The sequence below is a fragment of the Narcine bancroftii genome, chromosome 2, assembly GCF_036971445.1.
Source record: "Narcine bancroftii isolate sNarBan1 chromosome 2, sNarBan1.hap1, whole genome shotgun sequence".
NCBI lineage: Eukaryota > Metazoa > Chordata > Chondrichthyes > Torpediniformes > Narcinidae > Narcine > Narcine bancroftii.
Genome location: NC_091470.1, coordinates 321,419,617 through 321,434,109, shown reverse-complemented (window position 1 = coordinate 321,434,109; position 14,493 = coordinate 321,419,617). Strand labels below are relative to the sequence as shown.

General features: G+C 38.1%; 1 protein-coding gene across 6 annotated transcripts in view; it reads right to left on the bottom strand.

Annotated features, from left to right (window-relative positions):
* The window catches only part of virma (vir like m6A methyltransferase associated), a 103,915-nt gene that overhangs the window by 6,432 nt on the left and 82,990 nt on the right, over positions 1-14,493 (bottom strand). For 3 of the 6 annotated variants that reach the window (XM_069921845.1, XM_069921848.1, XM_069921846.1), the window contains exons 20-23: positions 12,371-12,467; positions 6,052-6,218; positions 3,386-3,708; positions 283-342 (exon numbers count right to left, since the gene is read on the bottom strand). In XM_069921845.1, coding sequence (XP_069777946.1) covers positions 283-342; positions 3,386-3,708; positions 6,052-6,218; positions 12,371-12,467 — 647 coding nt within the window. Of the gene's footprint in view, positions 1-282; positions 343-3,385; positions 3,709-6,051; positions 6,219-9,764; positions 9,947-12,370; positions 12,468-14,493 lie in introns of those variants that run through there. The other 3 variants (XM_069921847.1, XM_069921849.1, XM_069921850.1) reach the window with 2 other exon arrangements.

Here is a 14,493-nt window from a genome sequence, read left to right as displayed (position 1 = left end):
ATCTCTAATTTTACTCATTCACACTAACCAAATTTAATCCCATTATTTGGGATGGATTCAAGCCCCTTTGTGCCAAGAACCATTATGGATGGAATAAGGTATATGAGCAATTGCATTCAAATACCCATTACAAAGAAATATACTTACTGACCAATATTATTTCTGGTAAATGTAACTATGATCAACTATGTAATAATCACATCTGATGTGTTGGATATTTTATCTTTTGGCTTTATGAAGTAATATTATCCTATGTATAGACTCAAATGACAAATTACTTACGATTTCTTGTGCTGGGATGCAGAAGTCCTACTGCATGAGCTGGAATAAAAGGTAGATCTTCTAAGAAGAGACAAAGTCAAAAATTAATAAAATACCCTATCAACCATAAACTTCTGAATTAACCCCTGCATTTTACATTTTTTGTAGATCTTCCTGAGTTAAAAAAAAACTGCCTGTACAACTTGGCAGATGCTCAATAGATATTATCTATTCATTTATAACTGGCACGTTATGTCTACATTAAAATTACACCATTTCACAAAAGAAATGTAAAGTGACTCTTCCCACATTAAACGTTTAAAATGTACCTTGTGATAGATTGTTATATTTTATATTGTATGTTTTAAAGGAGATAAATTGTGGCAAGTCATGTAGTGTAGGTTATACAAACACTTCAAAATAGACCTCATTTAAAATGCCAGAGCTCTGCTCAAGCCAGACTGTCCAGGCTCTGGGTGCCTTTGCAAAAACTTTGAAGAATGCCTATAAGGACTTCACAAGTAGGTGTTAATTGGACATGCTGTGGAGTAATGAATTATTGTTTTGGAAAGCGACAGATGAACGAACTCGGAAGATTAGGTCCAGAGCCGCAGTCTGTCTGAGCGCAGTAGGCAGTTCTAAGAGGGCCATGTGGTTTTCTCTGAGAGAGAGAGAGAGAGAGAGAGAGAGAGAATTCAGTTCAACAGTTCAGCAGCAGCAGATGGGACTGGAACAGGACAAGCTGGCAAGCTTGTTGAAAAACACCATTTTGAAAACAGGTTGTGAGTTCTTAGTTCAGCCTTGTCAAAGCCCTTGTGGTCCATACAAGAGGAGAGGACTGGCTGTCTAATGTTTCACTTGAAATAAGAAAAACAAAAAGGAACTCTGTGGCGACCTAAAAGAAAGAGGTTATCATCTGGAAAACCCTGATGGGACAAGTTTCTTCAGCAAGAAACTGAAGTGGCTGATCTAAAGGAATCAGTTGTGGGTGTCCAACGAGCAACAAATCTCTATCTGAAAACCAAGAATCTTCCTGAGTGGTAACCATTTACTTTTCAAGCACCAAAGCCTGGTGAAATTCATAAATGTTAAATTCTGTGCACAGTTTAAGAATTGCCTGTAATCATTGAACTCGGAGGAGTGAAACGTAAGATTGGACTGTGAATTAAATAACTTTTCTGAACTTATATACACATTACATACACGTGCGCTTAGAATTAGAAGGGGGTTAAGTTAGGTTAAGCAAGTTAATAGAAATAAGATAAAGTTTGATCCTGTTTTCATGTTTAAAGATAATTAAAAGCAACTTTTGTTTAAGTAACCATTTGTCTTGGTGAATTTCTATTGCTGCTGGGTTTTGGGGTCCTCTGGGCTCATAACAACCCTATAAAGGAAAAGAGTTTGATTTGGTTTTATCCCAACACTCTTAAGTTTACACTCTACTTATATATAAAACACCAATAAGGTTGCAGAAATATAAATAAGAAAAATGATGCTTTAAAACTAAAATTTAACTTTAAAATTAGGCTAGTTTCTTTTCTTTTACCCAAACATAATAATCCAATTAGAACTCCCTACAACTTAATCAGATTTCTTAATATCACTTAGGCACTATGGAACCCTTCACTTTATTTTAAACATACAAGTTCCAAAAGTAAATTAGATTCAATTATCAGCACTGAATTGTATTTAGTAACATTTAACCATAATACAGTCTCATAGTGGGGATCATTAAGCTTTTTTGAGTTGCACTTGTAAAATTAGCCATCTGCACCTCTCCTGAAGGCTGGGTGTTGGGTCTCAATGTGGCTGCACGCAAGAGGGAAACATTCACCCCTTTCTGGTGCAGGAAATTTCCACTCTGTGTTGATGAGTTATTCTTCACTGCTCCAGACACTTTAAATATCACCTTAAACCAGACTCTAATCTAGAATTATCCAGCAAAAAAAAATACAGAGAGGATATTGGGAAAATGGATTTAATTTAGCATGATTATAAAGAGCACTTGTATTTTGACCAAAAAAAAAGACCACAGTGTGTTAGTACATAACAATTCAATTATTTGATTCATAGTTGTGCAGACACTGGATGCCTTTCCTAAGCAGGCTGAGGTCGTCTTGTATCACAGAGCAAAACCTTTCTCCAAACAAATGAGGATCAAGTTGGCAGAATATTTTCCTGAGACATTTCTGGAGAATATGAGTGAGTATCTTTGTTTAAATAGGAGACACTGTTTCTATTATTGAGAAGGCACAGGTTTAAGATCTTTCAAAGTAACAGATTTTTTTTTTAAATCATTTACTCAGAGGGTAGACTGTATCTGGAACAAGCTGCCAGCGGAAGCTTTAGAAGTGGGTACAATTATTAAATTCAGGCTTTAGGACAATTATAAGAATGGGAAGGATATGGACAAATGTTGGCAAATGGGACAAGCCTAAAATGACAACTTGCTCACCTGGACAAACTGGGCTGAAGGACTTGCTCCGTGCTGTATAAACTAACACACATATATCACAACAATACTCTTGAGCAATCTGAATAAAATGGACACTGAAGCATGACATTGCTCTCAGTAGCCATTTTTAAAAATCGCTTTAGATCTTATGAGAGAAAGGCAGAGGTGGAGTGGTTTGAGGGAAAGAAGAGAATTGAACCTGCATCAACAAAGATATGGCTACAAATAGTGGAATGGAAGGAGTTACAGGTGCAAAGGGAGACAGAATTGAAGGATATGGTAGGACTGAGACCAGTTAAAGAGATGGGATTGCAGTAATAAAAGTAGTTGAAGTCAACCAATCTGAATTTTTGAAAATGGACACAAATGTTGTATGCTTATCTCAATCAACAAGTGTTGAATTTTTACTCGATCATTATTTCTGGAAGTCATGTAGCATACTTCAAGTGAAACCCTTTTCAGTGCTAAGAAAGCTCATTTTTGGGCGATAGTTTATATCAGCCTATTATGTAGTACATGAATTCATGGGAAACGATGCTTGATAGTATCATAACTATTGAAGCATTTGCTGTTGCTGGAGCTTTACATATAATATACAAATAAGATCATTTCAATTATTCACTACCACGTTAAGACAATAGGAACTATTTTTAGTAAATATTAACAAACCTTTTGGAGCAGGTGGTGAAAAAAAGCGATTTTGACTGTGAAAGATACCTCGTCCCCTATTCCCAGAAAATCCACCACGAGGAGCTTTCTGAGGTCCTTTATTTGTCCTTTTTGGTGGTGGTGGGCCAGAGGAAGGAACATCTTTGCATTCTGCTGCCACAAAATCATCCACATGCATCGAGGGTGGTCTGCTTGTATTTTGCTTCCGTTGTCTAAATATGTCATGAGGTCTACAATTCGATCCAAAACCCCCTCTGCCTCGTCCTCGTGGAGGGGGCACCACATGAGCTCGTTTAGCGGGCTCTATATATTCAGATTTTCCACTAAAATAAAATGTAGATAAAGATATAAAAATAATTCCACAATGTTCTGTATGCAAATGATCGCATTAATGTAAATAGTACAAACTCGACAAAGAAACTATGATATGGCTATATTTCACATTAAAAGACTATATTCAAAAGAGAAGCTACAGTAAGTAGACTGATTTCCACAAATTTACCATTTTTCAACATCCATCTCCAAATCTTACATTTTTATTCATTGTAAACTTTTCACTATTTTTCATGCATTGAAAGAAAGCATGCTGTGCAAAGTAACAGAATTTGCTTGACTTTTAATCAGCCGATGACAACTGTGCCAATGTCTGAGACGAGAAATTCAACTGTACAGTGCAAAGCCTTTTGTGATGTACCATTAATGTAAACCAGATTGAATCCACAATACACTCCTATTTAATTGAAAGTTGAATACATTGGAAAGAATATGAGTGAGTACTTTCAGGAAATTACTATGAAGCATAAATAAAATAAATTCAACAGATGACAGGTATAGAAGAATCTATAAAGCTGCCAGTCCAACAGTAAAATTCATGAAAAATGGCAAATGAGATTTTTGGGCTGGGAGGATTGGTGGAGTGATTTTGCACAAGGCTTTAGTTGCACTATAAATGAACAACCATGAAGTACAACAAAACCCATTAAGACAGAAGAAAGGTTTGCAAAATTGTGACCTTTTCAACTGACAAGAGTCAGTGGGAAATCAGAATTACAGAAGATTCTCAAATGCTTGAAAAGCTTCTGTTGGCTGACAGATTGCTAACAAAGGAATGGTAAATCACATTTATCATTGGAACATTAAGTTAGGAAAGGAATGTTTTCACATATGTTCTTAGGCTCATAAGGATAATTTTATTCTTTCTTCTTCTTTCTTTGGTTTGGCTTCGCGGACGAAGATTTATGGAGGGGGTAAAAGTCCATGTCAGCTGCAGGCTCGATTGTGGCTGACAAGTCCGATGCGGGACAGGCAGACACGGTTGCAGGGGAAAATTGGTTGGTTGGGGTTGGGGGTTGGGTTTTTCCTCCTTTGTCTAAATTTTAAAATATATACTTTCTTTTCATTAGGAGTATGTAATTATTCTTCATGAAGTTTAACATTTTCTGTCAGCTGATCTGGAAGAGAAGATAAAAACATTCTTCCAGCACCTATACATGTGTTTTCCATGAAAGCATTCAGCATTTTGCACTATATTCCAATTTCCTTTCCTATCAAGTACAAGCATAGAAAATAGAAATCTACAGCAAGGTATAAAGCCTGTAGTCCCAGTGTTGTGCCAACTTAAGAACTTACTCTAACAAATACCCTACTGCCTAACCTCCCTCCAGTGTTGATGGCAGCATATACCCACCACTATGTGTGGAAAAACTTAACACTCTCCCATGCACCTAAAAAGAATGGCCTCTTGTTTTAGCCTTGTCAGGTGTGGGGAAAAAGCTACCGGCCATCCACACAATTATACAACTCTATCAGGTCACCCCTCATCATCTCTCCAAGGAGAAAATATCAAATTCACTCAACCTATCCTTATTAGGCATGTTGTCCAATCCAAGCACCATCCTTGTAAATCTCCTTTAAACCCTCCATAGCATTTACATCCTTAAGCAATGAGGAGACCAGAACTGAACACAATATTCCAAGTAGGGTCCAAGTAAGATCTTGTGTAGGTGCAACATGCAGCAGCTTCGAGTGTCCTATAGACATGAACCCCAATATTTTTCACTTCATCCACATTGGTCACAGACCTCACATTAACATTGTATTCTGCCTTCAAATTTGACACATTGAAATGAACCATTTCACACTTTTCTGGGTTAAATTCCATCTGTCACTTCTTAGCCCCACTCTACATTCTATCAATGTCCCACTGTAACTTCTGGCAACCCTTCAGACTATCCATAACACCACCAACCTTCGTGTCATTCCACTGACTTACTAACCTGCCTTCCCAATTCCTCACCCAGGCCATTTATAAAAATCAGAAAGAGAAAGAATCCTGGAACAGATCCCTGCAGAACACCACTGGTCACTGACCTGCATGAAGAATACAAAAGATACACAACCTCCCTCTACCTTCAATGGGCAAGCCAATTCTGCATCTACAAACCAAGGCCTTCCTGGATTCTATGCCTTCTTACCTTCTGAATGAGCCTTGCATGGGGGACTTTATCAAATACCTAACTGAAAGCAAAATAAATACATTGAATTTTAACGTTAACAGATTCTGAGGTGGAATTTTAGTATGCGTGCGTGTGATCAACAGAAGAATCAAATTAGTTCCTTATTCACAACATGGATCAAACCAAAAATGTTAATACTTGATATCTCACCTGGAAGTGATGAAGGTCTCATGCTTATGTTTCCCCAGTTTAAAGCCTTTTGATACCTTGGTTCTACCAGGAGAAGAGGGTTCTGAAAGGAATGATCTTTCCAGTTCTGCCTTCAAATCCATATCACAGCAGCACTTCTCAGCCAGGTCAATCAAGTCAACTTTGACCTGCAATGAACATTGTTGTATAGATATCAGTGAGTAGAAGCTCATCTCAGTTTATAAAACTGCAAATGTGAATTTGAATGACATTCTAATTCATTTCACCAAATACTAATTTATTAAACAAATATATAATTCTTTTTAAGGGCTAATTAGGACCATGGACTATTTAATGTGGTCCTCCATTTGCAGCTTTTCTATTGAGCTGGAACTTAAACGGAAATGGAATGAGTTCTGTGTCAAAATGCCAGAATTCATTCTATTTGCCAGCAAGTTGTAAACTATTGTCTGAACACTGAAGTCAAGAATTTGTTAGCGCACTCTGTTGACAGTTTCTTGGCTGCATTCCTCATTAACTTCAAACAGAGCACAATTTTACTAGCTATCTAACACAATGAAGAATTTCTCTGCTGAACCTGCATCAGACATTGAACCTCCAACTCATGTGAATGAAAGGGAATGGCTGCAATAGAGAAAAGTAAAGGTTACATTCTCTTTAATGGTACTTAATGTGTAAAATTATTTCTTCTTTGGCTTGGCTTCGCGGACGAAGATTTATGGAGGGGGTAAAAGTCCACGTCAGCTGCAGGCTCGTTTGTGGCTGACAAGTCCGATGCGGGACAGGCAGACACGGTTGCAGCGGTTGCAGGGGAAAATTGGTTGGTTGGGGTTGGGTGTTGGGTTTTTCCTCCTTTGTCTTTTGTCAGTGAGGTAGGCTCCGCGGTCTTCTTCAAAGGAGGTTGCTGCCCGCCAAACTGTGAGGCGCCAAGATGCACGGTTTGAGGCGATATCAGCCCACTTAGCAGTACTTTAATTGACAGCCGATATATCCCAATTAATATTTGGGAAGATATACTCCTCCACCAGTAAGATGACAAGCCTAGTGGAGTGCTTTGTTACTTTGAAAGGTTTGCCTCAGCCATGTGCAGGATTTGTCCTGGACTGTCTGTGTGATAACATTGTACCGAACATGGATTTGTTATTTCTCAGGACCTCCTCATTTTTGTTTATGTTCATTTATCAGCAAGATGTCAGTGATGAGATCAAGCAACTTGTCATGGACAACAAGTTCGGACCCATTATATTTCCTAATTCCGAATTCTTTTTCCTTTTCTAAAGCCCGACAAACAGTTTGGAAAACAGGCAAAACAGTAATGTGCCTGTATATTTTAATATATATTAAAACTAATAGTATTTAAAACCAGATGAGTTGAAGACAAGGAAAGACATATTATTTCAAATGATAATGAAAACATGATTTTGAGTGACAGCAGTAGCAGCTTGATGTTTTAGTAACAATTTTCAAATAAGATACAGTAGAATAATAAAAGGGTACTGTTAATGTTCAACATACAGCTGTGTGACAGGACAGTATGTCGGGAGGATTATCGTATCAGGTGATAATGGTTGAATCTTAGTATGAAATTATTGGAAAGGTACTGTAGATTTTTGAATGTTCCAAAGTTGACTGGTAGGTTTACGCGCAAATTTCTGCTAAATGAAAAAAAAACATTATTGGTGAAGGATTATATTAATTGGGCATTCTGTCAGTGTAAAAGGAGAAGTGGGTGCAGAGGCAGTGGCTCAATTCCAGACTAATTTCAGGGAATGAGGCTGGGAAGGTGAAAGGAGTATCATGAGAGAACACTTTTGTCATCATTATTCATATAGATTTAACAAAAAAGGAGAAATAGAAGAAAAAGCTCTATACCAGAGAGAGACCAATTTTACGCTGCTGAGAAATGCTTCAGCAGAGGTAATACTGGAACAAACCACAGGGCAAGAGAGTACAAAGGTTGGAGGTGGGTGGGGAAGGGGAGAGTTCTGTGGCAGAGTGAAAGCAAGAGAGATTAAATAACTCAAGGAATTAAAAACTGCATGGTGAAATTTCTGACACCCTCATTCTCCCAGTTCTAATCATTTCATTTTCACTGTGTCTTCAGATTCATTCAATTCCTTGATAGATGAGAAAATTGCAAAGTTTGCCTGTAGAAAATTCCACTATTTAAAATGGGAGGGAGGCAGCAGGAAGTTCTAGATCCATTAGCCTAACTGATGGTGCAGTGCTAATTTTTTTAGGTGCAGGAGCTCACCAAAAATGGCGACAAGGAAGTGCTGGAGCAGCCCCATGAGGTGCCAGAGCGGTGCTCCTGTGAGCTCCTGCAGCATTGAACCCCTGAGCCTAACATCAGTGGTTGGGAAGTTGTTGGAGTCGATTGTTAAGGATGTGGTTATGGAGTACCTGGAGGTGCCTGATAAGATAAGCCAAAGTTAGCATGGTTTCCTTAAGGGAAAATATTTCCTGACAAACCTACCACAACTTTTTGAGGAAACCACGAACAGGCCACACAAAGTGGATGTTGCATATTTGGATTTTCAAAAGGCCTTTGATAGGGTGCTACACATGAGGCTGCTCATGAGAACCCTTTGAATTATAAATAAGATAATAGCATGGATAGAGCATTGGCTGATTCGTGGGAATAAAGGGATTCTGGTTGGCTACCAGAGGTGTTCCACGGGATGTTAATGATTTGGATCACTGAATAAATGTCTTTGTGACTAAATATGTGATGATACAAAGATAGGTAGAGGGGTAGGTAGTGAGGAAATGGAAAAGCTGCAAAGAGACATAGATAGATTAGGAAAATGGGGTAACTATTATTTGGGGAGAAAAATTCAAAATATGGATGTTCAAAGGGATTTGGGAGTCTTTGTGCATGATACCCTAAAGGTTACTTCTAGGTTGAGTTTGTGGTAAATTTGGCGAATACAATGTTGGCATTCTTATCTTGAGAAATAGGATACAAGAGCAGGGATGCTTCAGAAGGAACTGCTGAGGCCTCACTTGGAGCAAGGGGTACAGTTTGGACTCCTTACTTGAGAAAGGCAATAGAGAAGTTCAGAGAAGATTCACAAGAATGATTCCTAGAATGAAGGGATTAGAATACAAGAAAGATTTGACAGTTCTTGGAATTCAGAAGAATGAGGGAGGAACCTCATGGAAGGACTTTGAATGTTGAAAGGACTGGACAGAGTTGATGTGGCAAAGTTGTTTCCCATGAGTATTGGACAAGATGGCACAACTTCAGGATTTAAAACAGAAATGTGGAGGAATTTCTTTAGCCACAGTGGTACCTCTGGAATTTGCGACCAAGGTTGGCTGTGGAGGACAAGTTGTTGGATGCATTTAAGGCAGAGATTCAGGTACCTAAATTGTCAGGGTATCTAAGGTTATGTAGAGAAGGCAGGGGAGTTGGGCTGTGTGGGAGAATGGATCAGCTAATGATAGAATGGCAGAGTGGACTCAATGGGTTGAATGGCCTGTTTCTGGTCCTATATCATGGGTCTTCTATCTCAATTCACAACTATGGTGATCCAAGGCCCTTCACTTCTTCCTTTTTAAAAAAAAATAATAATTTTTTTATTTTTCATACTGTGAACCATATCAACTAAAATATGTACAAACGTTTTTCATTAAATTTACAGTGGCATTTCCTCCCTTTTTTCCCCTTTTCCTCCCTCCCCTCTTCCCACCCCCCTCCAAACCCATAAATATTCCACATATGCAATTCCCCTCACTTCTTCCTGAACCCAGCCCAATCCAAACTTTGCCACCAATACTCTCCTCTGTCAGTCTGAATTTGTTCTCATGTTGAAGAATGTTTTAACTCCATTCGAGTTGCTCCAAATAGGTGTTACCAATAGCATCTCAGAAGTCCAGGCTATGCCCATATCTGCAGGATATATATAATATTCTTTAATTCAGTCTTATTTGGGTACCGTCTCTCATCTGCAATACACAAAAGTCCTGGAGAAACTCAACAGGTCATGCAGCACCCATAGGAAATAAAAGTCAACCATCAATCCTCCGGGACCTGCTGAGTTTCTCCAGCATTTTTGTATATTGCACTCGACCCTACCTTTTGTAGATATTATTTTGTTTAACTCCCTCTCTCATTTATTTTTTTTTTAAACTATGTTGACTGAATTGATGCTGCTCCTACTCTTAGTAAAAAAAATATATTGTTTGTGACCAACTTTAACATTTATTTCGCATTCACATTGGCTGTCACTAATGTTTCCCTCCTTTAACATGTCCATCGCCTTTTAAGAGGATACATTATCCATTAATATCCACTTCCAAAGCTACCTTAAATATAGTTCCTCCCAATGTTTCATGCAAAGTCTCTATTACATTCTCTTCGCTTTAATCCCTGTCACATCCATTCTGATCTTATCATCTTCCACTAGAGTATTTGTGATACTTTTTGCTTGACCATCGATTTGTCCCCAACATAGTTGTTATGGCTCTCAAACCTGCCTTGACCATTTCATGCACACTATACCTTTGCAATGGAGTAGAATTTACTAAATATTTCTACTTTGGAACACTGCACTAATTATTCATGATGTAGCATTGTGACAGAGTATATAGATATGTTTTAGGGAGATAAATTGGGAAAGGTTGGTTAGAGTAGGTCACATACAAACACTTTAAAACAGATCTTATTAAAAAAACTGGAGCTCTGCCCCATGCTAGACATATCAGGGCCTCAGACCTTTTGCAAGAGCTTTGCTCGAGACTTCACTAATGGATTGTTGTTTACAAAAGGCAACAGGTGAAAGAGCACATCGGAGATGCTGTTGTCTGGAAGAGAGCTTGCTGTTCTAAGGGGGTCATGTAGTTTTGCAAGCAGAGAGAGTCAAACAGGCTTTCTCTCAGAGAGAGACAGACAGACAGACACACACACACACACACACACACACACGATATTTTACAGTGTTACAGCCAGCAGACAGCAGCTGGGACTGGAACAGACAAGCTCGCAAGCTTGTAGAATGCCCCATTTTGGAAGATGGGCTGGTCAAAGCCCTTGTGATTCATGCAAGAGGAGAGGACTCACTTGGAATAAGAGAAACATAAAGGATCTCTGTGGTGACCTGAAAGAAAGAGGTTATCACCTGGAGAACCCTGAGGGGCAAGTTTTGTCAGCAAGATACTGGAGTGGCTGATGGAAGTACATCAGTTGTGGATGTCCTGGAATAACAAATCTCTCTCTGAAAACTGACAAGAACCTTCCTGAGTTGTAGCCATTTACCTTTCAAGCACCAAAGCGTGTGAACTTTATAAATGTTAAATTCTGTGCACAGTATAAGAATTGCCTGCAACCAGTGAACTTGGAGGAATGAGAAGTGAGATTGAACTGTGAACCAAAGAACTTTTCTGAACTTACATACATGTGCGCTTAGAATTAGAAGGGGGTTAAGTTAGGTTAAGTAAGTCAATAGAGACAAGTTAAAGTTTGATTCTATTTTCATGTTTAAAGATAATTAAAAGCAACTTTTGTTTAAGTAACCATTTGTCTTGGTGAATGTCTATTGATGCTGGGTTTTGCAGTCCTCTGAGCTCGTAACAGTATAACCTTTGTAGATGTGCCAACTTGCAGAATGCCTCAATTTAGCTGAAAAGGATAAGCCTGAGCTTCCAGTTGCCATCATATTAATTCCTATCCCATTGACCTGGATCCTATTTTGCATGCTTCCTTTCTACCTTTGGCTCCCTACACTGTTGCAAATAAAACAGCATGACTTGAGAACAATACTTCAACTTGCAACAAAACTGTTGCCAGCAATCCTCGGCTTTGTATTTCACATCATTCGATTTTCTCCAGTAAAAGCACATTCATCTTCTCCAGATATCCTTTTTTCCTATTTCACCCAGCGTCATCTTCCTTTTGCCATTTAATCTCCCTGCCTTCACGTATTACATCTTTGTTTCTTAAATTTAATTATAAAACATTCATCAGAAGTGGCAAAAATTAAATCAAGATATTCTGTACTTTTGTCCAACGGTGCTGTGAGGAATTGTTAAGATATTTGAGATTTCCAGCATGAGAGAAACTTTGTATTTGAGTCATAGCATACAGCTCTGAAGACATCCTTAAAAACAGGTGCCATTTTATATTGAACTTGTGCTTTTGCTGACCTGATGCAATCAAATTTAATAAATGATCAACTTTTCAACCTTGTCATCACTCTCATCAAGATGTGGACAAATGCATTGTTTAAATGTGTGTGGCCTTGTATGCTCTCTCCTCGACTCTCTCAGTTTAGCTTATGTTTAAAACTTGCAGAAAACTTTCATTTTTTGCGCTTACCATTTCCAAATCTGTGTCAAGTTCCTCAATTTGGAATGGGGAAAGCCACAGGGTCTTTAACTGGTCATCCATTACATCCGCTAACACATACACAGTCCTATAGTAACAAAATATATTTTGATGATTTAGAAAGGCAAACTCTTGTAATTGAATAACTTATTTAAAATCAAAATTGACTGCTTTCACAGAAACCTGATATTTGTACTTTTTTTAAATGTGAGGCAAGAATTCAAATACATCAGAGATGTTTATAAGTCGTACAAAAAATACATCCATAGAAAATATTTAATAGCCACATCAATTTATTTGGAAATAACAGTCTTGATTGGACCAAGTTCTTAACACAACAAATAAAATGTTTCAAACTTTTTTCACACAGTAATGTAAACTGGCACAGATTTAATATTAATAGTCTGCAAGTATGAATAATAGATTTTGAAACTTTAAGTTAAGCTTTAAAAAGCAGTTAAAGCAAAAATAATTAGATGTTGGTTTGTGATTCACTTTCACGAGGTTAAATTGTTAAATGTACATTAGAATACCACAATTTTAATACTGACTAACCAGCAAGTAGCACACAAAAATCCCTATTTTAAAATAAGATATTCAGAAGGTAATCAATTTGTTCCTATTTAGAATAATTTAAATTATTAATGAGCTGTTTGTTTGGAAAATTACTTTTGCAATATCAGCCAAATTTCCAAAAACTGTTAGAGAACGGTTTCCTGCAAATTTGGATGATTTTACGTTTAAATTTAGACATATAGCATGGTAAAAGGCCCTTTTGGCCCACAAGCCCGTGCTGCTCAATTACACCCAAATGATCTACAACCTCCAGTTTGTTTTGAATGGTGGGAGGAAACCTGAGCGCCCGGAGGAAACCCATGGGGAGAACGTAACAAACCCCCTCACAGACACCGCAGCATTTGAATCCCAGTTCAGTTTGCTGGCACCGTAACAGCATCGCACCAGCTGCTACGCGGTTTCTTTCTTGATATCCAGCAATACTTTATATTTCTAACTCTGAATATTCTTTTTTGGAATTAAACCTACCAATGAGGAAAGATTCCAACAAAGTGAGCCCAGAATTTGAGTAAATATAAAATAATACAGCCATTCAACTTTTAAAAATTGTACATTTCATATAAGGACAGCAACTGCATCGCAAATATTGCGAATGATTATTCAAACTATAAAAATGGTCAAGGCATTAGCATTAATAACCATGATAAATTTCATAAACCAAATTTAGGGAGCTAGGAGATAAATTAAAAAGTAGGACCTCAAAGATAGTTATCTCAGGATTTGCCCTATGCCTCATGCTAGTCAGATTAGGAATAGCAGAATAGTTAGAATGAGTATATGGCTTGAGCTGTGGTGCAAGAGAGAAAGTTTCCCCTCAGAGGTTTATAAAATCATGAGGGCATAGATAAAGTGAATGCTCATTGTACATTTTCTAGAGTAGATAATTCTATATCTAAGAGGAGAGAGATTCAAGAAGGACTATACTGCCAGAGGAAGCTATAAAAGCAGATACAAATACAATGTTCAGTATCAGGATTTATTGTCATGAAATTCAGCGTTTTGTGGCAGCGTCAGAGTGCAAACATTCATATTATAAGCATCTTACAACATTACTAAAAAAAGTAGTACACGAAAAGTAAGGCAGCGTCTTTGGTTCATTGATTATTCAGGAATCTGATGGCAGCGGGGAAGAAGCTGTCCTTGTGCCACTGAGTGCTTGTCTTTAGGCTCCTGTACTTTCTTCCTGATGGTGGCAGAGTGAAGGTGAGGGTCTTTGAGGATAGAGGCTGCTTTTTTAAGACACTGCCTATTGTAGATGTCCTTGATGGAGTGAAGTCTGGTGCTTGTGATGTCGCAGGCTGAGTTAACATTCCTCTGGAGTTTATTCTTGCCCTGAGAGCTGGCGCCTCCATAGCAGACAGTGATACAACCAGCCAGAATGCTCTCCATGTTACACCTGTAGAAGTTTATGAGAGTATTCGGTGATATACTGAATCTCCTCAGACATCTCACGAAGTATAGCTGCTAGCAAGCTTTCTTTGTGATTGCATCAACGTGGAGGCTCCAGGACAGATCCTTGGAGACGTTGACACCCAAGA